The following is a 27,921-nucleotide window of genomic DNA, read 5'->3' as shown; positions in this document are numbered from 1 at the left end:
AAAAATCATCTTACATCAATATAAGTAAAAGGAATTGAAGGAAGTTTCAAGTTATGATGAACTTCATCTTTGAACAAAAATTTCACATGAATAAACAAGTAACAGGGCAACTTCCGCGTACTTGTGGCTATTCATCTTAATACATTCATATAATAATAATAATTAGGTATTTATTAGTACCTTAAGACATTTACATTGTATAGGACAAGTCAAATGAAAAATAGAAAAATTCATTTTAGGGAACTTATTCTCCGATGACATTTATCGAAAATCCTGTAGTAAACTTTTCGCATTAATTCATTCAAACATAAAATTCTCAAATGCCGCCACTTTTTTGGGTCTCCCAATAGAAAGAAATTCTTTGTTATCCTCTTCATTCACAATCTTTCTGATTGTAGAAATATCCAGCTGAAATATAAGTCGTTTAGATTCAGATGAAACATTATATAAATTCTCTTACATTGAATATGTTCGCTACCGTCTGACGTATTGTGGATTTTAGAATATTAAGGTATAACTATTTGAATGAGCGGACCTGAATTCTAAATAGCCCTTCCTTAAACCCTGTCTCTTTTTTCAATCACTTTCGGCATATTCGTAATAAAAATTGATATTAGTTGTGGCAACGGCGTTATGACATTAACGACATTTCATGAGTGCCAATCTAACTTCGTTCTAGTTACAAAATTTTCATGGCCAACCGACTGCTAAAATAAATTTGAATGAAGTATAGTTTCCTATCAGTGCTTCAGGAACTCTTCCTGTCAAATAGTTTCATCACTATTCAGCTTTTTCCGCAATTCCTCATCTATGTCACTCCTGTCATAGACTCTTAAAAGTTTTCGACTAAAGAAAAAGAATCAACGACACAGATCGCTTACAGTAAACCAAAATGGCTGACAGATCCGAGTAATCGTTGACAATGACAGTAGGTAGTGCTACCAACATTTAGGACCACCATAAGTGATTGCTATCTGAATTTTCGACAGGTTATCCGTTGTTCTATGCGCTTTCCGTTCTTTCCCTGTCCGTTCGAAGAATGCGACGCGTACAATCGCGCTGCTTATTAGAAGATAGCGGGCGTACACGATCGGTACGCGATTACGACCGGGTTGTTTAATGATCGAGCTCGCGGAGAAGAATCGGATTTGCCTAACGCCGGCCCGCGGCCACCTGCGATTCCTAATGTACGCCAGGAATTAATTTACATATGCAAATAGTCACGTACATCATGATCGCGCCGATTTTTCCCATTCTTGCCGCTGTTTCTGTGGTTTGTTTCGCATGTACTCTATGGTACCGATAATGACCGTCCGCGATCCGGCCGACGATATGGTAATGGGCAGGCGTTCAGCGGTTGCTTGATTGCTTTGGGTGCAGTCTCTTCCGCGATGGATAATGAAAGTTGGCAACAAATGAAATGGCGTTTCTCGCCCATTCGGCAAAAATTTCAGTCAATGATTCTGTCGGAGATCATAGAGAAGAAGAACTCTCGAAACGTCAGAATAGGAATGACAGTTATTTGTAATCACTCTCAACGCCACCAGCTGCACAGGTGCATTACTGCAAACTCAAATTGTTAACATGTTTCGTATATTTGTTATACTCATACAGTTTCTCATTTATTTTGTAATATAATTAGGAAGAATCTCAAGCCTTTTATGAGGTTATGTCAAGCAACATAGAGGATTAGGGTACATAAAACGTCAAAGCACTTTTCATCCGTCAACAGGTTATGGTCCCAGTACGACCTGTTCCTCTTAGATCTTGCCTGTTCTTCGACGGCGCCACTATTTCGGACCATGTGTTCTAAACTACGTACGACCAGTGTCGCATTCGCCAGAAAAAACTACAACGGCCGTGAAATATCGTCTTTCTTGTAAGGAACGAAACCGCTTCGGTTCTCAAGTCGACGCGATCCGGAAAAAATAATGGCTGAAATAGCGGATAATAGCGCAACGTTTTTCTCTGAATCCGTAAACAAAGCAACGCCATCGTCGATCTGAGCCGCTGTTACTGTTATAACATTTCTCGGCCTCTATCGCTTTTAATCGCCACAATTTTATTTACGGTCTATTTTATCGTGCCCGAAAAGGCTTTATTGTGTTGTATGACTCGAAACCGAGCAGCGAGACGGCTTGGGAGAAATTTCATTTTTCCATCGTGGTAAATTGACGCTGTCGGTTGTTTCTCGCGTTGCTAGTCGCTGGTTTTGGTGAATGATTGAAAAAATTCCACTGATTCCTTACGACGACTCGCTTCTTCGAGTTGTACAAGGTATCAGATGGACCATTTCCGCATGTTTGATGTCAACGTAAAGCACACTCGATGAAAGTGAATATTCTTCAATAAAATAAGTTGAAACGAAGTCGTCAGCAATAAGAAAAAAGTTTGATAATGCAGACAATCATTTTCTTTATGTTTATTCGTTGAGCAAAAGAAAAGTTATCGTCCCCCGTCGTCTAATTCCATACAATTGAATTGAGTACGGTTCTGATTCGTACTGCAACACCGGAAATTAATCATGAGTCTTCCACTCGTAAAAATATTTAAACAGTAAATTCTTGAGGTCAAAAGAAACACTTTTTAGACCCGTGTTAAGTGTTAAGTGTCCCTAAAAATGAACCCTTAACTTAAATTACGTTGCACCAACTGTTAAGTGACATTTAAATGGCTAAAGCTAGCCTTACATTTAGGCGCTCCTGCAATGACCACTTAGGTATTTAAGGGCGGGATTCTAACCTAAAATAATTTGTTGAACTGGCTGCAGAACTTCCCATTTCTGATGGATTTTGAAAATTGAATGAATTCATTACTGAATATCCTTTGCCTTTATTGTGATTCCATCATTCTTTTTTAATTTTCAATTTGGTGTCACAAATCATACTATAGTTAGCAACAAACTCTTTTCTTCTGTTAAGTGACCTTCGTTAATTATCACCACTTGCTTCACCGTATTCGTAATAAGGGCAATAAGGACATTTTCTTCACGTTCTTCTTCAACCTTAGTAAAACAAATTCACATAAGACCTTACAAAGAAAATGTTGCACTTACAGGTATAAACTTAGGTACCTTCTATTTGACAATCATTATCATTATCAATATTAATGCTAATGCAACAACAAAAAGTTGTTACTCTGATAATATTACAATAATATCCTTGACACTGACTGACAGGACAATAAAGTTAAATTAATGAAATGACAACGATCATCGGCAACCGGCCAACCAATGAAATGGCTTTATTGGACTAGGATGAAGTTGCACCAAAATAAAAAACTGAAATATCACTAGATATAAAAACTTAAGGGCCCCTTACTTAAGATTCTGTTAAGCCACAGTCGTGCAACTGGGAATAAAATTATGCGTCCATTAACTTTAAACGAGGCTTAGTTAAGTACTCTTTTCAAGGGGGATTGGTACAAACGGGCTTTACACCATTTTTAACTTAAAATGACTGTATCTTTTTATCAGGGCCGAATCGGAAAAAATGGTATAAAAAAAATGTGTTTCTTTCGACCTCAAGAACCTACTGTTAAAATATTTGTACGAGTCAAAGACTTACCCTGTATAAGCTTCGTCGAATGGTAATCACGAATCATTGTCGACAGATATCATTTTTTTCGACTTTCGTCAATCTTTTGAAAGATGTATGTAACAATCTCAAAGGACAGAAATCGAGGATGCACCAAAATCAAGTGCAAGCAAGACACATAAAAGGAGTAAATTCTTGAATTAATTATCCGATTCACAGACCAAATATTTTCGTAGGAAATACCGTCCGATCACTACAATGACATATCAATTTCCTCACACAAAACGCCCGTATAATGGATGACCACAAAGTCAACACATCCTACTTTAAGTGCAGACTTTGCCTCTTAATTTATCCATCCTCACCACATACAGCACACACAAGTGATATATGTATGTTGGTTCTTCGTGACAAACCGCGAAATCTACCGTATACTTACTCGACAATTATTTACAGCTTCCGCAAGAAATATACCCTATGTTGAAATGTGGTCCCGAACGTTCTTAAGCGTTTCCGTTACTGAACTAATTCGTCTTGTTGCCCTTATCTAACATCGCACTATTACCGATAGTTCCACTTAACAGATTTATGTTAATACCAGTGCGATTGAGAGATTATGGGCTGAATTAATTCATGGGCCGACTCTAGAATTAATATCAGAGCACAGATAATGTATTATGACGTAAGCACTTAGAAGGAGCCCCTGATATTCAGTTCGTCTTAATGATTTTCCCAAATAAAAGTAAAAATAGGAAACAGCCCAAGTAATTATAAAACAGTGATCACTGTCAAGTCTTCCTTACATTTGCAGTTCCGAATTAAAGTCAAAATTGAAATATATGAGACTTTCATAATCCTTCAACGACCATTGCGTTAAAGATCCGGCTCAGGCGTTCTAGTTTAAGTTCTTCGGTCCAAGAAAATCGTTCTCCTGATGATGAAACACCCTCTCACAGCCCAGACATCGATTTCATGGGAAAATTAATACGGTTGTTATCCGGACCATCAGGAATGTTTTCCCATGATACCTCCGGCTAATGAGTGAAACAACTTATTATGATCGATGAAGGAAAATTATCATTATCAGTTAGAATTAACGGCATTCCGAGTATTATGTAGAACGATATCTTAATATCTTCATTCGGAGTTTTTTCATATCGGTATTATAATTCATATCTAGCCATGAAGTTTCACACAAATTCCTCATGCAAATACGAGTTAACCTGATTGTTGAGATGCCTTGTTAAGATGGAATGCATCATTGGCTTGCATCGCTCCGGTGCAGTTGTGAAACAGTTAGATAATGTATTCCGAAATCGAGGAGATCATAGGCTTATTTTCACCTACCATCTCGCATTCATAACTTGTATTTTCTTGAATCGACAAAGAAAGAAGTTATAAACCCATAGAAATTTTTCTCCATTTCCTGAGATAGTTGGAATATCTCATAGATCGTTTTCGTTTTCAATTTCAGTTTGCGATCGTTTATGTTTGAAATTTTAACCGGAACTTGCTTTCAATCGTATTATCGAATATACGAGATGCATTCAAAAGTGAGGCTTCTTTCTATCAGAAGGTAGAACTGGTCAAAATAAAGCGTTTCACCAAAAATCACCAATACAAATCTTTCAGAATGATAAAGTTGAACAAAAAATTTCAGATGATTACTGGAATAGAGCCTTATACGACTCTAGGTCATTTGTTATCTGAATTATACCAAAGCAATAGGAACAAACTTATCTCGTGGTGACTGACTCAACCATATGGTTTCGTTTAGAATATTGGCCCGTTCGATTTTGACGAGGGAATGAAAATGAAAACTTGGTATTACCTAATTTTTCTCGTTACTTAAAAACTTGAACGATTTTATTTCCATACCCACTGACAGAAAAATACTTAGAACCCAGTGTAAAAAATAGAACATTAGTTCACAATGTCACCAATGAAATTCGTCTAAATTATTCACAAATTATTTCACAATTATCATCACAATCTTCTTTTTGTTCGAACCCAATAATCGTCGTTAGGGTAACTATACTTCATTCAAATTTATTTTAGCAGTCGGTTGGCCATGAAATAATTTTCTCAAGTTTTTGTAACTAGAACGAAGTTAGGTTGGCACTCATGAAATGTCGTTAATGTCATAACGCCGTTGCCAATACTAATATCAATTTTCATTACGAAAATTCGAAAATGCCGAAAGTGATTGAAAAAAGAGACAGGGTTTCAGGAAGTGCTATTTAGAATTCAGGTCCGCTCATTCAAATAGTTATACCCTGATATTCTAAAATCCACAATACGTCAGACGATAGCGAACATATTCAATGTAAGAGAATTTATATAATGTTTCACCTGAATCTAAAAGACTTATATTTCAGCTGAATATTTCCACAATCAGAAAGATTGTGAATGAAGAGGATGACAAAGAATTTCCTTCTATTGGGAGACCCAAAAAAGTGGTAGCATTTCGGAATTTTATGTTTGAGTGAATTATTGCGAAAAGTTTACTACAGGATTTTCGATAAATGTCATCGGAGAATAAGTTCCCTAAAATGGATTTTTCTATTTTTCATTTGACTTGCCCAATACAATGTAAATGTCTTAAGGTACTAATAAATACCTAATTATTATAATTACATCAATGTATTAAGATGAATAGCCACAAATACGCGCAAGTTGTCCTGTTACTTGTTTATTCATGTGAAATTTTTGTTCAACGGTGAAGTTGCATCTTAACTTGAAATTTCCTTCTACTCCTTTTACTTATATTGATGCAAGATGATTTTTGTTGAAGAATTTAACATTCTTGTAATCATCTGTTGATTCCTTCGGGAGATACCCATTCCCAACCACTGCATCATATGCATTTCATCTTCGGGTTAATATTTTTGAAATCTACAAATGATGTAAGCCAAAGAAGATAACGAACATTAACTCTCCTCAAGCTAGTGCATATTATGATATTATACTAATCTCTTGTATTTTCCATGCAAATAACTGGATTTGGTATGCCTTTAATCAGTTTGTATAAAATTCAATTATGTTCGTCACATATTTTCCGAATAGATTCGACATTGTGATAAATAACGTAATAACAGAAACTTTTACGTAGAACGGGCAACATAGCGTTGATTTAAAACCCAAAAATGTTTTGACAAGCTTCATAACCCTACTTTTTCGTACTATACAGAGTGAAATGTGTCAAATTTCCATGGCCAACCGACTGCTAAAATAAAGTTGAATGAAGTATAGCAATAATAATACTTTGTCAGCATAGCCCATTTGAATAAACTGTCTGAATTTCCAACACTTTTTTACCCTAACTCGCAAGGTACAACAATGTTTTGTTTCGTTTTTTCGATGCCGGAGTCACCTTCTACGATCCCGTACCTATTTGAAATTTGATGAAATTTTGTCGAAATTTTAGGGTTTGTAGCTCACCCATCTTGAACACTGAGTGTTAGTCTTCGACTCGTACAAATATTTTAATTGTAGATTCTTTAAGTCAACTTTTTTTCCTTCGCCATTTTGACCAAATTGGCTCGTTTTGAAAGATACAGGCTGTTGAATAACCATACAAAAATCTTATTGTTAGTTCTCTCTCACAAACGGTTTTATCGAATGAAATGAATTTCGGAATATAGTTTTTCGTTGATGTGATGAATCTTCTTCGAACACAAGATATCACCAGCTTCTTCCAGTTTTCTCATTATCACCATCACGTACCATAAAAATACCAAAAAGTCAAAGAACCCAACTCTTGAAACTAAGTTGGAAGCTATCTAATGAATATTTGAACGTTTTGTAAAATAGTAATATTTTCTTGTATAACGCGTCGTTTTCGATTAATTTGATGTTCAAAAACTAAAAATGATCTGTGAAATTTGCAAAATTGAGTACTTTGGCTGAATACCCCCCTGCTTGAAAGATCCATAGATGTGTAGTATCACTAACTTAGCTAGTTATTATGAAAGTACTTCTGTTTTTCCAGGGTTGGACAGCTCATTATAAAAACTTAAAATGGCTATATCTCATTATCAGGGCCGAATCGGAAAAAATTTCATGGGAAAAAAGTGTTTCTTTTGACCTCAACAATCTACTGTTAAATATTTGTACAAGTCAAAGACTCAACCTGTGTGGGGAGTAAATAAATGGTTCCTTGCCAAAAACTAGATGATTTCGTTCAGGAAGTATAGCCAACCATGGTTTCGATCTTATTTGACCTCGTCAGAGGTCTCCCCTCGATGAAATTTGAACGAATTGATGGACCTATCATCTGATGCCGGCATTAAAAAAAATTAGAAAGAATCCCGTTCGAGTGTCAAAGGAATCTGAGTTATATCCCATCAATCCTCGTGTTTGAGAGGAATCATTACGACGCGTTTGCGCGATTCCAATTACCGTGCGAAAAGCCGATACCGCCTGATTGATAATTTCGAATTTTTGATGGCCTAATTGAGATTTATCGCGACGCCGGTATTCGCTGCAAGATTAGCATTGTAATGAAGATGCATTTTCCTCGTTTCGCGTCAGAACCGGATACGCCGACGTCTGGTAGACCATTCATCATCCCGGGCTAGGACTCGCGGATAACTCATTTTTGATCGCGTTATATGTTAGTTAAATCCGAAAAAGATCCAGTGGCAGCCACCTAGATCGTTCATCATTTCGTCAGGAGAATGCTACAATCGCCAAAGTAGGAAAGAAAGCCTGCCCTAAGAACAAATTCAGATCTCGTTGGGGATCAGTCTAGTATTCGCCTTGTCCCTCTTTTGGTTTTTATTTTCTTTCAGATTTCGGTGAATTTCAAGTCTTATTCGTTTTTTATACAGGATTGGGCATAAGTATGAAATGAAATCAATATTTCTTCAACCAATAGCTCAAAAAGAAAACGCTCAAACCCGTCAATTGATTTTTAATTACCCCATTTTCTTGCAATAAAATTGAAACTTTTTCAACCACCCTCTACAACCCTACCCAACATACCTTATGGAGACCACTTGGAGATCCCCATCCACCAATAGATTAGATATCAGTCTTGGAAAATTTACATAAACCAATCATCAGTCTATTCTAAAATTCACTAGGCTTATACTGGATGAGTCTTTGACTCGTAGCGATATTTTAACAATAGATTTCATTCGTAAAAACCGTTTGTGAGATAGAACAGAAAAAATGGTGACGGAAAAAAGTGTTTTTTACCTCAAGAATTTGTACAAGTCAAAGACTCGCCCTGTAATGGCGAGAAGGGGATGAAAATGTAACCACAAATTAAGAACAGAACGTTCTTCTTGTAACTTCAATCGATATTGATCGATATTTTCTATTTCAGATAGACCAAAATGTTCCTCAACATGAAAACCATATTACTACTGATGTTGGCCATAGCCTACACTATCGCAGATGAAGAGGACGCGGAGAGTGAAGTGGTCGAAATTCCTGAAAAACCTATCGGAATGGCTAGTGCTCTGGACGATTGTGATCCGGAGATGATAGGGTTCGAATTGATCACAGGTGGGTGAATATTATAGCGACAATTCACTAGATTAGCTAGAATTTTCAAGCAGGATTCATACTTTTTATCGAGAAATTATTGTAGTTTTCATCTTCCTTTCATATAAATATGAAAATTTTTGGCGTTCTCATTAAATTTTCAAAAATAAAAAATAAATGTACACCACATTCATCAAGTTGTTGTTTTGACTAAAAAGTTAGCGTTCGAAAACGTTATTTTCTCTTCCTTTCAAAACGAATATGTAAGTTTCTCAACATACCTGTTTTCAGTCACTCGTTTTTGAGAGTTATAATGATCTCGATAAGAAATATCATCAACATACCTGCAACAATAACAAAATGTCAAAATCGTATTCATGGAAGGGTAAAATATATTTCAAACACTAGGAAACTTAAACGTCAACAGTATACATGGAGATTAAACCGACCTAAGTCAAAATGAAATATATAATAAACAATAGTTCGAATACGACATACAGAATGATTAATGATTTGTAAAACACCCAGTATAATTTGGAATTGACTGAAGAATGGAAATTTTTTCAATAGGTAATAATCTTCAAAGGAATTGCGTAATTCTCATGTTTCTTCAATTCGAAGAAAAATCAATTTAGATATGGCACTACTGCAACTGTTAAAAGTGTTGAAAGTTCTTCAATTATAAGAAAAATCATTGTAGGTATTGCACTACTGCTACTGTTAGAAATGGAACGGTAAAAACAATTGAAGAAAGTATGCATTGTCAACTTGTTATTATCAACTGTTGTCAAATGAACACAGTCTTAGCCTAAACTATGAAAGTGATTTGAAAATTATAGTATTAATCAATAGCAATGCTAATGTCAATATATTCTATAAATCCTTCTATTCATCCTTTCAGGAAACGTATTCTCTGCACCAGCCAACGTCCTAGATTCCATACCCGGCACCCTTATGCTGACAGATTGTCTCGAAACTTGTCAAGGAAATGACAGCTGTCAATCTGTCAACTACGAAACTGGACTTTGCGTTCTGTTCAATTCCAACGCGGACATCTTACCAGGTGAGTTTGGATGTTTTTTTTCAAAAACCAAAGAGAATTTCAACTCCATTTTCTGTTCCTCTTCGAATGCAATCGCCGATGGAAGAAAACCACGTTCATAAATAACGAAAGTGAGAAATTGCCCCCTTCAAGTCATCCGGATACAAATTGCCCCAATCCCTTTTCCAATTGGCACATACCAACGGCATTCGCGATGTGTTTTCGATAACCCAAATAGCTAAAATATCTGGATCCATTACCACGCTCCAGACCCGTGCCAGGAATCGACGACGGCTTTCTGCACATTTTCATAATAATTTTCGTAAACATGCAAGAACGTTACTAATTAAATTTGTTCTGTGGTCATATCATGTCGGGTTTGATCATATTTATCTATTTAGAGGCTCCACATTTGGATATTTTCACTTCATTCAACTGATACAGGCTGTAAAAAGCCTTTTCCATCAACAGCTCAATCATATCTGAGCAGTCGCCAAAGTTCAAGAACCAATAATTGTTGTAGAATTCATTAATTGAAAAAATGCAAAAAGTTAATGGGCAGATTGAAAAGTTCCTTAATGACTATCCGGCAACTCTCAAAAGAAGACATCTCCAACTCTCCAGACATAAGAAAAAAGCAAAAATCCTTCAGCATCTGGAACAACAAACAAACTGCAACCTCATCCTTCAATCTACTGCCTCACCATCTCCAATCTGCCATAAATGCCATAACAGAGTCGTTCGCATCATAACAATACCAACAGAAACATCTCGGCCCTTCTCGGTACTCCTGTCGTCCATCTCCTCGAAGATGCTTTCTAAGAAGCTGGAATCCACTTTCCGTTTCGCTCAGGACACAGAAAAGTCTCGGCGATTTGTTATGCAAAAGAAGACTGCTGCGTCCGTCTTTGGTCTGCCAGACACCTGCGCTTCTTGGAAGTCTAGATTGTGTCTGGTCCCGACTGCAAGAACATCCGGTAGTTGCATTTTTTCGAGGGTTTTCTGCGTACCTGGTATCCGGTTTCGGAAGGATGTCCATCCATCATCGTTTCTTCGGATCGTTTTTGATCGGTCGTAATCCTGTGGGTTGATGCTTAAATCGGATTGCCGAGAAACGATCGGGTAATTGGTGGTAAATCATATGACTTTATTTATGACGTGTGGGGAACTGGCAGATGAGTTTTTGTTATGGATAAAGCCATAAATGTATCCATCTCATTAAGCTTTGGGAAGATGAACGTTTTCATTTACGTGCTCCAAATGACCAAAGACTAATTGATTGATTTAATATCAACTGGCTCTATGAGAAAAAACGAAAGCTGCATAATATGCAGCTGTTGTAATATTCGCAACTTCTACTGATCGTTCAAGTGTTCTGGAAACAGCCCACAGTCTGGTGGTTTTTCCTTTCTTACGGCTAATACGAATGGCGAGGAATTCTCTTGGTATGAACTCCTCTTAAGCACGCTGTGTTTTGAAAGATTGTAATAGTTGGGGCGCCGACGATGCTGAATCGGGATTTACTCTAGCGTCATGGAGACCTAGTGGATTTTGAAGATTAGTTGGTAGAAAAAATAAAAGGTTATATGATGTATGCACTTTCAGCAGAGGGAAAAGCATCTGCAGGTTCTCAAAAATGTAAAAAAAATCGTAAAAGAAGTGTTCATACTCGAGCGTATCAGATTGAGATACTGTATATGCCCTACGTGTCTCTGATTATAAATTCACGTTAATCTGACAGTTTGCGTGGTGGGGCTGGCCGTACGGAAGAGTGGTGAAAAAAAAAGAGTTCTCGAGCGGGTCAGAGTTTTAGAGGATATGTTAATTGGACTCAAAGGAAGCTACTTTTCAAGGGACTGACAATTCGGACGTGACGCAAAGTCACAGCGGTCCTTTGAAAATGGAAAAAAAAACCGTTACTTGTACATACTCGAAGCAGTCAGATTTTCATGCAGATGGTTAATCTCGGTGTTGCAGACATGGTGACCCATTAATCTGACACTAATGAGGGGGTTTCTTAATCTGGCAGTTTGAAGAAGATAACAAGGCATTTTTTGTAAATATCTCTCTTCCTGTACCTCCAATCCTTTCTACATTCATTATAAATGTTGTAGCTAATAAAATTCTATGCAACTTTTGTCTGAACCAGTTTTACATACTCTTAACCGTTTTCGAAGGCGATAAGGGCGAGGAGCTTAGCCACACATGCGAAAGGCCAAGGTCAATGTAGATACCCAGTTCAAACTTAGAAAAAATTGCTTCGGACAAAATTGTTAGAAAATGTTATACTCTACAACTTTTATGATGAATGCGAAAACAATTTGAAGCTCGGGAAAACAGACAATTCAAAAAAACTTGATTTGTGACCCTTACGGCCAATTTCTATTGTTTCGGCTTGCTGAAACTGTCCAATTATATTTTTCCCTTCATTCTTGAATCATTAGCTTCAAAATAAGAAAAAAAAAGCCAGAATTAACACGTGACGTTTTTTCTGCAAATTTGGCTCCCTCCCACACATTTTCGTCACGCTTAAATGGTCAGGTTAAGAAAATATATACTTTTCAACATGTAATTAACCACATATATCTTAATCTAACACGCTGGAGTATGTACAACGATCGTTTTTTTCTACTATTCTGACAGGCTCCCCTAGACAATTCCCCCTATACAGGGTGTTCCTAAATTGAACGTACAAACGAAAAGGGGAGATTCCTTAAGTGAGTTTAAGAAAATAAAGTCCCATAAACATGGGGTCGCAAACGTTCCGTTTTCGAGATACAGAGCGTTGAAATTTGAATTTTTTTCAAGTTTTTTTCTCATAGTATCTACACTTCACAAGATATTCAACTGAAATTTGGCATAGATATTACATTTTAGAGTTCCCACCACGTAACATGGCAATTTGGATAGAAGATCTACAGGGTGATATTTTTTCTGGAACACTGCCACCTGTTCTTCTGCAGAACTCTATTGGGATAGCGTTCCATGTAAAGACTCCTAGCTTTTCTTGACATGAAATGCATATCAGTCATTTCGGAATTCGTGAAATTCGGCATGTTTTGATATTGAAATGTGTAGTGGTTCTAATTTCTGATCAAATATTGTTGTGACAGTCATAAAAATCGTAATGAAAATAGTAGTTTAACTACATTCAAAAAAATAAATAGCCACAAATGCACCCACCTTCACTTTTTAAAAAAACAAACGTTCAATAATTTGATGTGTCACTGGCACTGAATTCATTCCCTACAGATTACAAACTGGCCTTCCTATCATAGAGAATTTCGAGAGAATCGTTCAAAATTTTTTTTCTCGAAATCGTTGGTAGATACGACAAAACTACAAGAAACCGAAAAGTTTAGTATAAGAACAAAGCTTCTTTTTATAACACATTTTTTCAAATTAACAGTTGCTCACCAAAAAAAAGTTCTGCAGAAGAACAGGTGGCAGTGTTCCAGAAAAAATATCACCCTGTAGATCTTCCATCGAAATAACCATGTCACGTGGTGAGAACTCTAAAATGTAATATCTATGCCAAATTTCAGTTGAATATCTTGTGAAGTGTAGATACTATGAGAAAAAAACTTGAAAAAAATTCAAACTTCAACACTCTGTGTCTCGAAAACGAAACGTTTGCGACCCCATGTTTATGGGACTTTTTTTTCTTAAACTCACTTAAGGAATCTCCCCTTTTCGTTTGTATGTTCAATTTAGGAACACCCTGTATAGAGGACTAATTTTTGGTAGAGGTACTCTACAGAGTTCAAACTATCTCCCTTTATATTAATCTGACACTCGAGTACATCCCAAATTTCCCTCTTGGGCTCCCCAACTATGTGTAGCAAGACCAATTTTTTCTTTTACGCGTCTAATTAACTCTGCAATATAAAACTACTTGTTCCAAGTGCACTAGCTTTCGCACTGATTCTGCATATGCAAAACGTGCCACAATCACAAGAAATCACAATGAACGGTAGTCTCATTCCAGGCCGTCCCCGTTTCCATTCGGCAAAAAAATTCAAATCACGACATATCATGAGAAGAGTGACATAATGAACTCGTTCGTTCCTTCCCGACAGAGCGTTAACATCTTAACCTGAATCCGAGCATTTTTATTATTCCCCTCGGATAATGGAACATGCCACAACTGATTCATTTTCTTCACGCTATATGTCGAGGGAAAAACATCTACAGGTCGATCTGAATTTGCCTCTCGGGATCTTGTCAATTAAAACGGTGACAATCGCGTGGAAGGAGGTCGAACGAAAGAATTTCATAAAACTCTGTGAAAATCAGTATAAGCGAAGTTTTTTCATTCGCTGTACTTCGGTTTCGTGACAAATTGCAATCAAGTCCAATCTACGAGAGAATGAGGTTGTTAATGGACGCTTTAAATGTGTCGTTTAGGTAGAATATTGTTAATTATGTAGAAGGTACATATGAACGGCGCTTTCCGAGAGACGGCGACAAAAAAACTAATTTCTGTACATCGTATCGAGGACTGAGATTTTAGTGAGTTGTTACTCAGAATGAATAACTTTAAGAATGCTCAATATACAGGGGACGATTCTATAGGTCAAAATATGAATAAAAACTTCATATCATCTTAGGTACTGAAACGCAACCTTTCAGTGTCTCTTTATTTTTATATGCGATTTTATAGCCATTATAGGTACTTGGTAATATCGTTGTTAAAACCCGAAAAATGTGTAACTCCCAATTTAATCAAAAAAGAGATTTTGATGCCATCCCTTAGCGGTTTTCAACATCTACATGCTCAGAAATTTGTGTAGTTCCTTCGAACAGTTAAATATTTTTCCCGCGCAAAATAGAATAATGCTTGAAATTGTTTAAAAGAAATACGTGTACCTCCCTTACACTAGCACGGCGTCAGTGCATATATCCACATCACATCAGTGGATAACATAAGAAGTAGTGGAAAAATAGTGCTGGTTTGCTGTGAAAACAAAGGTAAATATTGAGGGAGTACGGGTAATAATAAAAAGTTTTTTGTCTATCCTGTCAAATCAGCTAAAATGGAGTTACACATTTTTCGGGTTTTAACGACGATATGTCACTATACTCTTCGTTGAATGACCTTACGTATACGTTGAGTCTTTGACTCAATATTCAATAGTAGACTAGGTTTTTATATCGTTCCTATATTATATGTTGTGAAAGGGTATATCAGTCACCAGGAACCTCAGTTTTTATACAATTTATTCAGATAGCTACGTTTCGAGACTTTTAGTCTCTTCCTCAGGCTATGAATATTAGATAAATGGATTTTTTCCTTCGAAACATTGTTCAAAATCGTGGTTGTCAATAAATAATATAATAAACATATCTGGGGGACAACAATCTTTTTGACGTATATCAATATCGGGTTCATAAATGGAAAATGAAAAAATTTTCCATCATTTTTATCAAATGAAATGAATTTCGGAATATAGTATTTCTCTTATTGGATTCATCTTTTTCTAACATAAGATGAAAACCACGTCTTCCAGTTTTCTCATTATGACCATTACGTACCAAGAATTCAAAGAATCCAACACTTGAAACTAAGTTGGACGCTATCTAATGAATATTTGAACGTTTTGTTAAATAAAAGTATTCCTTAGATTTTCTCGTTTTCGAGTAATTTGATGTTGAAAACATCAATAGAAAAGTACCTGTGACATTTCAAAAATTGGGCACTTTGTCTGAATACAACTGTTCAAAAGATCCACAGATGTGGAGTGTCACAGATTTAGCTAGTTATACTGCAGGTTATTTTGTTCCTCCAGGGATGGCATAGCTCATTATGAAAACTTAAAATGGCTACATCTTTTCATCAGGACCGAATTGGAAAAAATGGTTTACAAAAAAAGTGTTTCTTTTAACCCCAAGAATCTACTGTTGAAATATTTGTACGAGTCAAAGACTCACTTTGTGTAATATTTTGAATGTCAGCAATACATTTTTACTTATCAAATAATACAGCAAGTACAGGTTTTAACAGAGGTTATTGTAACGGGATAAGATACAATTCGGCGAATCACACAAGAGCTCAGTAAAAAAACCCCGTTTGAGGGTCTTTCGACCTGGTTCGTTCTTCCAAGTGATGATTCTTCTGTTCTTACGTTGTTGGACGAACGTAAGAAGGCTCTTATATTGGGGGTAGTGGTAATCCATTAGAGATTAGGAAAAAACCAGAAAGAAATTCAAAGAACTTATGACACTTCATGGACCATTTGTCAATGTCATAATTAACATCATAGTTATCTATGATGATCAACGTCAAATTTGATACATAAGTCAACAAATTGTGATCTATGATTACGATATTTTCAGTGGGTATCAAGACATTTCAGTAGCTCGACAAACAAAAAGGGAAAAGGGACAATAATAAATATCCAAAACTATTGTCGCCAATTGCTGATCGATTCTTTCGGGAAAAAATCTCGTACTCGAGCTGACGTAGTCCATCAGTAAATCGATTAATCCACGTGTTAGTCAATCCGCTTTCGCGGCCACTTCCATTTGGCGCTCTCCACTCAGAGCCCGTTTTATAAATGCACGCTCATAACAAGTTTGACGTCGATAGCCACAATCAGGTTTTTTGTTCTTGCCCGTGTACGCCTCTGGAAACCTATTATGGCCTCTATTAAATTGAAATTACTCGCGTTTTTTCCTTCCAGGTTTTTTTTTTCGTTCTCGTGCGGACAGCTGCATCGTGTTGACGATGACGCCGCTTCCGAAAATACCAAGTCGCAATCTGCGACGTGTCAATCAACAGTTCGATCTCATCGAACCGGGCGTTTTTTTTTTGCGCCGAGAGTTTCAGAATTGTTTCATCCCGTTGAAAATTCATTACTCCTACTTCTGGACAGTCTCCTGATGAATACACAATCTTTTTGTGATTTATCACATCGATCAAAGTTTCTTTCGGAGTCAAGAAATACCCCATGCAACACAATTTCCATTTCATAAGTTCTATTAGTAGTAGGAGGGAGGATCCATCTGTCTAGGCCAACTCCCCCTGAAAACCTCATGAAAATAAGATGAAACTCATTAACACCGAGTTCAAAACGTTTTTTTACTCTATGAGCCGAATCATATTAACACAACACCCTCTGTGATCGGAGCCAACTTCACTTCCTTCAAACTGACGTTAACCATTTCGCAATCTGACATCGATTGTCAAAATCCTATTATTTTATTATTTTCTCTGATCATCGATATCTGTCAGGTTCGAAGGAGACGTCTAATCTTTACATGTACTGGATTAAAATGGTTCAAGAACCCGCATTTCGCTTCAATTTGCCGATCGACCACTCGCTTCCAGAGTGACATATCTCGGACGGCTCATTTATCGACCGAGAAACCAAAAAACGCCGTTAATGGAAACAGGCCACTTAAAATTCCGCATTCGCCGGACGAAATTTCCCCGTAAATCCACATGCATTAATGCATGTCGCATTTTATCTCCGCCTTGCGTGCACCCGAATGCATGCGCGCGTAGTACTCTACGGATCGCACGACCGTCGTTAAAATGCGCGAACGCAGAATGTCAATCGGACCGATTTGTTCCCACGCTGCTGCACTACACGTAGTCAACATGCGTAATCGGGTAGACGATGCCTTATCGGCCGATCGAACGTGGAACGCGGCCCCGGTCGATTTTCTATGCGTCCTTGGTACTCTGTGCGCTTCCCGCATGTCAAGACGTCAGTGCTTCAGTACGTGAAGGACCAGATCGGAGCAATTACTAATTTCATGCGTTCGCGTCGACTTGGCAAGGGTTTGACGTTGATTGGTTACTGCTGCCGCTTTCGGAGACTGCTGAGAATGGTTGGTAGGCTGTAAAAAGCTAGGTTAGATAGGAGTTGGCGAATCGGAAGTCACGATACGAGTTTGGGGCATAAGGAGTTTATCACGGCAACTCTATTCCTCTTTCTCAAAAGATGACTAGTTTCGGGTTTTTCAAAAAAAAATGAACGAATGAAGAGTTTCGTGAAAAAAATTCAATATGAGGAATTCAGGGTTTGAAAAAAAAATAAGAAAAATTAAATTATTTCGACTTCAGAAACCTATCAGGAGAAAAAACTATGTGCCCCCCTGTGACTGAAGACATCCAACGGTGACCTACAGATCCTTCCACACTCCGGGCATGGATAGTCACCAACCAGATCTGGCCGCCGCTGTATTCTTCTCGAGTCTACATTATATCTGTGGACCAAGGACCTCCACTGTGATCTGTCTAACGCTAGTTGTTCCCAGTTATGATTGGCATTAACTGATTTTAGGGATTGCTGCAGTATATCCTTAAACCGCTTATATTAGCCTCCTGGTTTCCGAGCTCCCTCTTTCAATTCGCCATACAAAGCTATTTTGGTGAGTCTTGTGTCTTGCTTCCTCAGAATGTGTCTGCACCATTTGAATCGGGCCCTCGTTGAGTCTCAATTGTTATACACAACCATCTGATGTGCATTATTTGTCTTAGATGACGTTGTTGCGTTTGTTGAAGCTGTTTAATATGTCGCCTGTAGGGCGTCTAGTTCTCGCTTCCGTAAAGAAGCGTTGGGAGGACAACTGCTTTGTAAACAGCTGTGTTGATCTTCAGATTGAGGTCGTTATTTTGAAACACTCTGTCCTTAAGCTTCCAGAATGCCCGTGATGCCGAATTGATACGGTGGTGTATTTCCGTGTCCAGGTTAGCTCTAGTATTTATGAAGCTTCTCAAGTACTTGAACTGCTCGACCTGTTCTAGAGTTTCATTCTCCAGGCTGATATATGTTTGAAGCCTTTCTGGCAGACTTACCAGGATTTTGGTTTTGTCGATATTGAGCCTGAGGCCTAAAGCTTCGTATATATGTTTATAGGTGTCCAACATTATCTGCAGATCCTCTGAGGTGCTAGCGATAAGTGCGCAGTCGTCTGCATATTGAATTACCTCGATAAACTTTGTACGGGCTTTTGCCCCGAGACGCTTCAGGTTAAACAGGCCTCCATCAAATCTGAATCTTATTCCAACACCTCTTACAGGCATACTCATGTCAGCAATTATCGAGACAACTATGGCGAAAATATTGAACAGTAAAGGCGCTAACACGCCCAGATTTGGTTAAGAAATGGTCAGTTGCAGAACCATTATGCCCCCAAACCTGGTCTACAGTTGTGTTTAGATGTTTTCAACTTGTCTGGGATTTCCTACGCCTGTGCTTGACGAGCTCGCATTGTTAGAATTGCTGGTTCTTCAAATGTTCTGTGTACCCCAAATTCCGGCATTTCTATTTAATTTTTCATAAATTTATCGATTTTCTGCTTATATTTTTTTCTTGAATTATTCTAATGATATCTTAACTAACTTTTTGCAATGAGATATTGCATGAGCCAATTCTCGGGTTGGAACCAGTGAAAGCGTAAACGAGAAAAAATTACAACTTTCGCCTTCCCTTTCATCGTCATAAACCCCACTTCCCAAGCCCTCATAACGCGACCCCGCTACGTATTAACCGAAGTATTCGGTCGGCAAAAATATTCATTTTTCGGAATCTCGAGTGTACGGAACGAGCGTCGGGACGCCGTTCTCCGCGGTAACGACTGCGGAACACTCCCTGCTTCACCGAAAAGATAAAGCGGAAGATGTGTCGCGAGAGTTCTCACTTAAAATGTAAATAGAAACGCAAATTCGGTTTGGGCCGGCACGCCGACCGTGCAATAGTCCGAGCATATGGCTGGCGGAACGATTCCTTTCGAAATTTCACGAGGTTTCAGGCGGGATGATACCGGGTCGGAAATCGCCCTTTTTCGAAACGGTATGCCTAGCGTGTCGCTGCCTTTGAATGAGAAATGACGAGGTGGAAAGTCCGGTAATTAGACGTCACGCATTGGGGTGCGTGGGCGTTATTTATGTTTGTCGCGATGGCATTTTTTTCAGATACAGGACATGTAGGAATCATGTTTCATCCCTATGGAAAAATCTTGTTTTAATACACCTAAAATAGCGTGATTTGAATGAGACTACGAGGATATATTGGAAAATTCTTAGCCTGCTATAGAACCAAACAAAATTTCAATGTCAAAATATTTTATTACTCAACATATTCTCCTCTTAATTGGATACAACTAATACAGCGAACCTGCAACGTCTCTAGACCTTTGAAAAAAAAGTTTCTTCTTGCTCTGCAAAGCAGACCTCCATAGCTTTTATTACCTCCTCGTTGTAAGAAAATTTACCACCTTTTAAACTTTTTTTCAGTTGAGGAAAGAGATGATAGTCAGATCTGGTGAATAAGGCGGGTGTTCTAGTAATTCAAGCCCTAAATTTGTGTGCAGAGGCGTTGTCCTGCAAAAAAAAACACTTTTAGACAGTTTTCCGCGTCTTTTCACTTTAATTTTTTCCTGTAGAGTGGTCATTTATGTCGAATAGTAATCTCCGGTTATTGTTCTACCCTTATCCAGAAAATCATGATTACTCCATGGCAATCCCAAAAGACTGAAGCAAGAACTTTTCCAGCAGATTTTTGGACACGAAACTCCTTAGGTCTTGGAGAACCAGAGTGTCACCATTCCACCGATTGTTGCTTTGTTTCTGGATCGTAGAAATGTACCCAAGTCTCATCCATGGTAACAATTCGGTTAAAGAAGTCTACATCGTTTTCAAATCGAGCACAGATCGAACGCGATGCTTCTACCCTTGCACGCTTTCGGTCAACATTCAAACCATTTTGCTGCAATTTTTTTCATGTCCAAATTGACGTGAACTATATGATGAACGCGTTCGTATAAAATATTCAGTGCTTCAGATATCCGTTTTAGCCCAATTCGACGGTCTGATAAAATCATGTCATGAACTGCATCGTTATTTTCATGGACTGACACAGAAACTGGCCTTCCCGATCGGTCATCACCTTTGATGGAAAATTCACCTCTTTTGAAGCTTGCAGTCTAATTTATTCACGGTCGCATACTTGATGATGGCTCGATACTCCAATTTTCACAATTTCGGTGGACATCTTCTATCTTTTAATCTATTGCGTAACTCTGGTTTACTTTTCTGACCTCAAACTTCACACTGACACTTCTAATGAGTTATTGTCCGTTGCTATGGTAACGCAATATTTTTTAGGCCTGGAACTGGTCTAGGCTAACTAGATATCAATAAATCCTCGTACAATGCTGTACATTTGATAGTGATCACTTACGTAAATCACAAGGCGCATAACCCAATAATGGGTTGGAAAAAATCTTTGTTGATTTGTCAATCAAGCGTTGATTCCCTGATCAATCTTCTTTGAACCGGGAATCAGTCTCCGACCTTCCGATACGTTCCAACAGATCTCGGACCAAACAGGACAAATATCGAGCTTATTTTCGGGCAGAGCAAATAACATCCCACGAAAGGATACGTCCCCCTCCCTCCAACGGGAAGCAAACATCGGAATGATCCATTTACCCCAATTCCCGTATGTTTTGCCAATCCCGGCGCACTGCCCCGAGTCATCGGACGAAATGAGGCACGATGAATATTAAAATGGGGAAACGGCCCGGGGCGCAAGGGGGAGAAACGAAGGGCGTAAAACTCAGTCAATCAGCGAGTTATTTACACATCTCGTAAAAACAATACTGCGTATTTGCGAAACAAAGTGGCGAATTTCGGGAACAAACAAACAGGGACAAGTACACGCGGGGGCGGGTGCGGGCGGGAGGGCGTAAAAAAGATCGGGAAGTTTACGCCCGGGGCCTGCGAACGTTTACTTTGAAAATGTTCCGCGCCCCGGAACGTAACGATTGATTCGATATTTGACGCGGGAGGTGAAATCAACCGTGCCCTTATTTTATTCCGCCGTGTTGTCCCAGAGCTATCGGATTTTTTTCGAATGGATAGCCGTGATTCGCTTATTCCATTAAGCGCCCCCTCAACATGTTCGTGCGCACGTAAGCCAAGAAAAATAATACCGATTTGGAGATATCTCGAATGGCATTACATATTTATTTGCTATTACATAAGCGATAGAACATTTTTTGAGGGATCATCCCCATATTCGAATGAAATATAAAGAAGCAATCAATGTTACAACCATAAGAATAGAAAACAATATAACAAAAATAACAAAAATCGAGTTATAAAACTCGAATATACTAAAAAAGAAACATTTATTTACAACACATTGCACCTGGCAAACAACAAAGAGCATGAACACAAGTCAATTCAATAGTTCACTTATTTTGCTCTTGAACTGGATAGGGTTACAACTGTAACACCAAGTTTGTTAACAAAAGTGGGACATCTGACCATATAAGACTTGTTTCTGTAATTTGTACTCGATCTTGAAACAGCAAGCAAATGTGTATGTCTTGTTCTCCTCGCGGGTATGTTAAGTTTAACAAGGGATAAAACTTCAACTGAATACACATCGCCATTGACTGACTTGAAGAAGAAAATAACATTCTACATCAATCATCACATCAACTCTTCGTGCCTACTTTCAAGAGTCAGTTTTAGAGTACCTGGTCGCGATGTTAGGGATAAAAGCCTATTCAACAACCCTTATCGTAGAACGAATACAGGACAGCACTCTCCGATCATACGTATGCAGGCCGCTTTTGACTCCCTCGGGTTAAGTGAGCGTGCTGACGTTTTCTCGGACGGGTTTGAGAGTTTTAAAAAATTCATTAAAAACTTTTTTTTCTCTTCTTATTGTACAGTAAACCACTGATCAATTATGTAGTGTGAATTTGACTTGTAGGTATATTTTGTAATTTGTGGTTGCTTTGTTGGTACATTGTACTGTTCGCAACCTAAATGCTAATAAATAAATAAATAAAGAGCCTTCTAGATGGCAGATTCAATCTGAGACGTAATAAATGATAGTCTTTCTCATCTCTGCCAATACCACGTTTAAAGGCTATAAAACGCAAAAACCCATTCTGAACTCTTTCAAGGACTCTAGAAGTCATCACAAGATCAGTAGACCAAAAAACAGATGCATATTCAACAACAGAACATGACAACACATGACAGCAGAACAAAACTTTCAATGTTCTTTCAGAAAAAATATTGAAATTAATAATGAACTTCGACATTTTCGTTGCTCTACCCATGATATCACTCACATGAGAGTTGAAGGTTAGGCTACTGTCTAATCGATGAGGTCCTTAACAGAACCAGTTCTTTTCAAAATCATCATACGGTGACATTTTAAGTCGTCAGCAAAAACCAAAAACCCACTATTCAGAAAAACATCATTCAAATAATTCAAGAACAAAATTAATAGGATGGAGCCAAGATGAGATCCCTGGGGAACACCAGATCTGATAGGGATGAAGAATAATATCAGATTATTAACACTGAAAATATTTTCACCATATAAAAGCAGAATTGGCGTCGTTGTGATTTCTTTGAGAAGAAAAACTTTTTTTTTCTCACAATCTTGAGCGTAGACTCAAACCTGGGAAGAAACTATCAATGATGTGACATAGTGATCCATCAATAAGAATTAATTCAGATGCATACCACCGGCCGATATGAATATCAACAAAGTGTTAACAAAGAGTAGTGTTTGGTGTTCGCATGAACTAGTACCTGAATTGAACCAGCCAATTCGCCATCGTCAGAACAACTAAATTGACTACTGTCAAAAAAAGCCGCACATTTGAAAACAACCTGTATACAAATTTTAAAAAAAATGTGTTTCTGACGAGATGACATACATTCCTCAATAACTTTTGACTATAGCAGTTTATTATTAAACTACCGATACTAAATCCCTGAAACCTATTTTTCTTCAGTATTGATTCGTGAGATTTTCTTCAGTTTCTGTTAGTAAATTTTTTCTTTATTAATCCATCAGAGGCCCCTCAACAAATGCCTAAAAGCTCCGTAAAGAGCTAAGGCTTCTTACAATTCATATTATATCCTCAACGCTTCAAAACATATGTTGTTCTGAATTGTACTTCAACAAATGCGAACCCTGAGAATGGGTCAACTGGAGATCAAGGATTATTGTTAATTTCAATACATTTTTAACCAGATTCATCGAGTCCTCTCGATGATACAGCGATTCTGACAGGGCAACATCGATCGTTTTTGTCCGAAATTTCGAATCGACACGATGATCAAGAGAAGAGATCCTTCACCGAGCAAATCAGCTTCACGTCCCGTGTGCACCACTTACATTTTTTTTTTCGGACAACGAGACGGTCGTTTCCCAGCTGTTCGTAGATAATGACGTTAAAACGAAAGTTGCATTGGAGGAATGCAATCAGGCGAGCATCTGAACGCACAGAAATCGAAACGAAGTAACGCACGTACGCTTTGAAGGAATTGCCGTTGGTAGAAAAAGTCGTTGGAGACGGAACCATGAAGTCATCGATAGTCTTGGGCAATTTCCTGCCAGTCCGACGTCCAAAGAGAGAATTGACAGAAAAAAATGAACATCACTCCGGGAGAGTGGAATGGCATAGGGCTATTTGAGTCATTAAGGTTTGTGCCCTTCCCCCTTGGGTTTTCACACCAGAATTGACGAAAAGGGAAAATCAACCCTGCAGATCACATCACCTTCTCAGTAATTCCCATAAAGCGAACAGGTTCACCAACACAAATGGACTACGCCGTCTTGAGCACATTCTACTCGCAATGGAACCCATAACTAACAAGATGAAGACCTCATCCTCCCTATCTCATAATCCCATTTTGAGTTCGACAACGAGCGTATGTAAAAGTCGGCCTTTCCCTGATGATGAACGCGTTATTGTCGGAGAACTAGTTATGTAAAATCGACAAACACGATGTTTATGGATGAAATTATATCCCTGATGAGAGCAAATATATCTGTGGCTGCGATCGATTTATGTCGCCGGTTAGAAATATGGATCGTGTACTTTATCGAGAACGTCCGATGGGATGAAAGGCTTACACACACGTTAAATGCGAAACGTGTCATGTACGATATGAAGCGCGTTCCTGATGGTTATTTATGAGATAGGCGATTCACTTCTTCTGTTTGGTTCTCCTGGTCGTAGACTTATTTATCCGAATTCTCTCAATGGACAATTCAGTTATGAAGCATTGAGAAATTTGTGCAATAATAGGATATTCTCGCAAATCTTGAGGAAAAAATTTCCGTAAAATGAATTGATCAATTATGCCACAGAAATGTCTACAAAGAATCAGTCAATACTGTCCAGGTATTATATGCAGACGACTGCACACTTATCGTTAGAAGCTCAGAGGATCTTTAGGCCTTAGACTTAATATTGACAAAACCAAAATCCTGTCCGCCAGAAAGCCTTCAAACAGATGTCAGCCTGAAGGATGAAACTCTAGAACAGGTCGAGCAGTTCGAATACTTCGGAAGCTTCATAAATACTAGGGCTAATCTAGACACGGAAATACAAAACCGTATCAATTCGGGCATTCTGGAAGCTAAAGGTCAGAGTGTTTCAAAATCACGACCTCAATCTGAAGACCAAGACAGCTGTTTACAATGCAGGGGTCCTCCCAACGCTTCTTTACGGAAGCGAAAGCTGGACGACCTACAGGCGACATATTGAACAACTTGAACTGCATCAATCCCTAAAATCAGTTGAGGCCAATCATAACTGGGAACAACTAGCGTTAGACAGATTACAGTGGAGGTCTTTGGTCCACAGGTCTTTGGTCCAATTGAGACTTGGGGAAAATACAGCGGAATACTCGGAGTGTGGAAGGATCTGTAGGTCACTGTTGGGTCTCTTCAGTCACAGGAAGACAAACAGTCGCAAGTAGCTCTAAGAAATTATAAGTTTGAACGCACCGATAGTTTGTTTTTTGAGTATTTTGTAGATTTATTCTCGGAAACGGGATACAACAATGAATGAATGTATTTTTATAACTGTCTCATGAATAGCAAGTTCAATAGGGATGAAACCAAATATTCCGGATTAGATCGATACGTAGGTATCCCCAATCGAATCCATATATTCCCCTTTCCACAAGGATGAATAATTCATTGTCTAACCTAAAAAAAAATCGATACTCAGACTGCAACATCTAACGAACCCGACACAAAAACATCCATAAGAAAAACATCGATTAAGCATCGATAATTGTGAGTAACGACTTGAAAAAGGAGCCATCAAATAAGAGAGCTTCATCAAGTCCATCGTATTCATCTGCGAGTCATAACTCACTCAAGCTACGCACTGCGGATCGACTATACCTTACTATATACCATACATACAAAGGTGGTGAAAAAGGCTTTAGTACCGCAGCGGAAATGGAAGTATATTGCGTTCCACGGTCTCATCGTCTGAATGGCACAAATGAAGAGATAATATGTGGAATAAATTCGGAACGAAACGATAGGATGGTGATGAAAACTAAGGCAGATGACGCGCGTTGGGATAACTCGTACGATAAATCTGGAGTCCAGCAAGAAATCAAGAAGGGCTTGCCAGACGACAGTGATAACCAGCATCCTCGTAATATGTACTACATCAATGAAAAAATTTGGCGAACGTGTCTTCATGAGTGCAGGAGAATATTCAATAACAGGGCCACCAAAAATAACTTGGGGAGAGATAGTGTAGTAGTTCTATTGTTCTGCTTAGAAAATAATTACTGAAATAGATCCTAATACGACCCTAGACCGTTTGTTAGCTGAATTATCGCAAAGCAGTGGGAAAAAACTTATCTCCTGATTCAACCATGAAGTTTCGTTTAGGATATTGGCTCGTTCGATATTTACGTGGTAATGAAAATGGAAACTTAGGATAACCGACTTGTTGTCATTATATTTTAGTAACTTACACGATTTTGAGAAATAGCTCATTTCGATACCAACTGACAGATGAGGCTTAGGACACAGTGTAAAAAAAAGTCAAATGGTTCAAAATCTCACCAATAAAATTCGCCTCAATTACTCAAGAATTTTTTCACTATGGGTATCTTGTTTGAACATTCCAACAATCGTCGTAAAAATGGGATGAAATGGGGAAACATCATAGTACCTTTTCAACATATCTAACATAAGCACTTTCAAGAAACTGCCTCGATTTTCTAAATTTTTTTCACCCTGAATTGCACGATACAACAATTATGATTCTCCCCAAAGTGACCTGATGCATCTAATCCGATGAATTTGGTACTGACCCATTCATTGTCCAGCCATGTGTTTATGTTTTGTTTCGTTTTTGCGATGCTGAAGTCACCTTCCACAGTCCCGTACTTGAAATTCAAATTTTGTCGAACTTCTAGGGGTTGTATCTCAGCCATCTTGGATATTTAATATAGACAATTTTTTGTTGAAAGACTTATTTTGATGAGTTCTACCTTATGTCGAAATGAAAACCTCACTTTTAAAACACCCTGTATTTCTAATATTTTCTGATCATCGATAGTCTTTGACACGTACAAATATTGTAACAGTAGGTTCCTGGAATCAAGAGAAATACTTTTTTCCTTTATCATTTTTTTCCGAATCGGCTCAATCGGTACCATAAAAATACCAAAAATTCAAAGAACCAAACTCTTGAAACTAAGTTGGACGCTATATAATGAATATTTGACCTCAAGAATGTGCTTTTAAAATATTTGTACGAGTCAAGGAATCACTTTGTAAATAAGTATCTCTGGAGGAAAGTTTAGGGTTTTTATTTAATTTTTTTGACGTTTGACACCAGTAAATGGCTTCATCTTCGAGAAGAGCAATCACACTGCATTTTCATTTTGAAATTTTCCTAAATTCCTTCGATACTTCCTTCACTTTGGTCTATGAGGACTCGCCTTTGGCGATACTAGGGCCTCTTTTTATCCTTCTCTCCTGCTCATTATATGGTCCTTATTGCTTCAAGATTATAGAATCATAATATAAAATAACC

General features: G+C 38.0%; 2 protein-coding genes across 7 annotated transcripts in view; one reads left to right on the top strand and one right to left on the bottom strand.

The window, feature by feature from the left end:
* Positions 1–27,921, bottom strand: part of LOC123319522 (autophagy-related protein 16-1) — a 646,240-nt gene that overhangs the window by 508,349 nt on the left and 109,970 nt on the right. The window lies entirely within an intron of this gene.
* Positions 1–27,921, top strand: part of LOC123319521 — a 163,522-nt gene that overhangs the window by 51,829 nt on the left and 83,772 nt on the right. For both annotated transcript variants that reach the window (XM_044906538.1, XM_044906537.1), the window contains exons 4-5: positions 8,869–9,050; positions 9,931–10,092. In XM_044906538.1, the coding sequence (XP_044762473.1) occupies positions 8,879–9,050; positions 9,931–10,092 (334 nt within the window). In that variant the 5' untranslated portion in view covers positions 8,869–8,878. The remainder of the gene's footprint in view (positions 1–8,868; positions 9,051–9,930; positions 10,093–27,921) is intronic.

Source organism: Coccinella septempunctata, chromosome 8 (genome assembly GCF_907165205.1).
Source record: "Coccinella septempunctata chromosome 8, icCocSept1.1, whole genome shotgun sequence".
In the NCBI taxonomy this organism is placed as follows: Eukaryota; Metazoa; Arthropoda; class Insecta; order Coleoptera; family Coccinellidae; genus Coccinella; species Coccinella septempunctata.
Note: the sequence above shows the minus strand (reverse complement) of the source record. Positions and strands in the feature narration are given on the sequence as shown.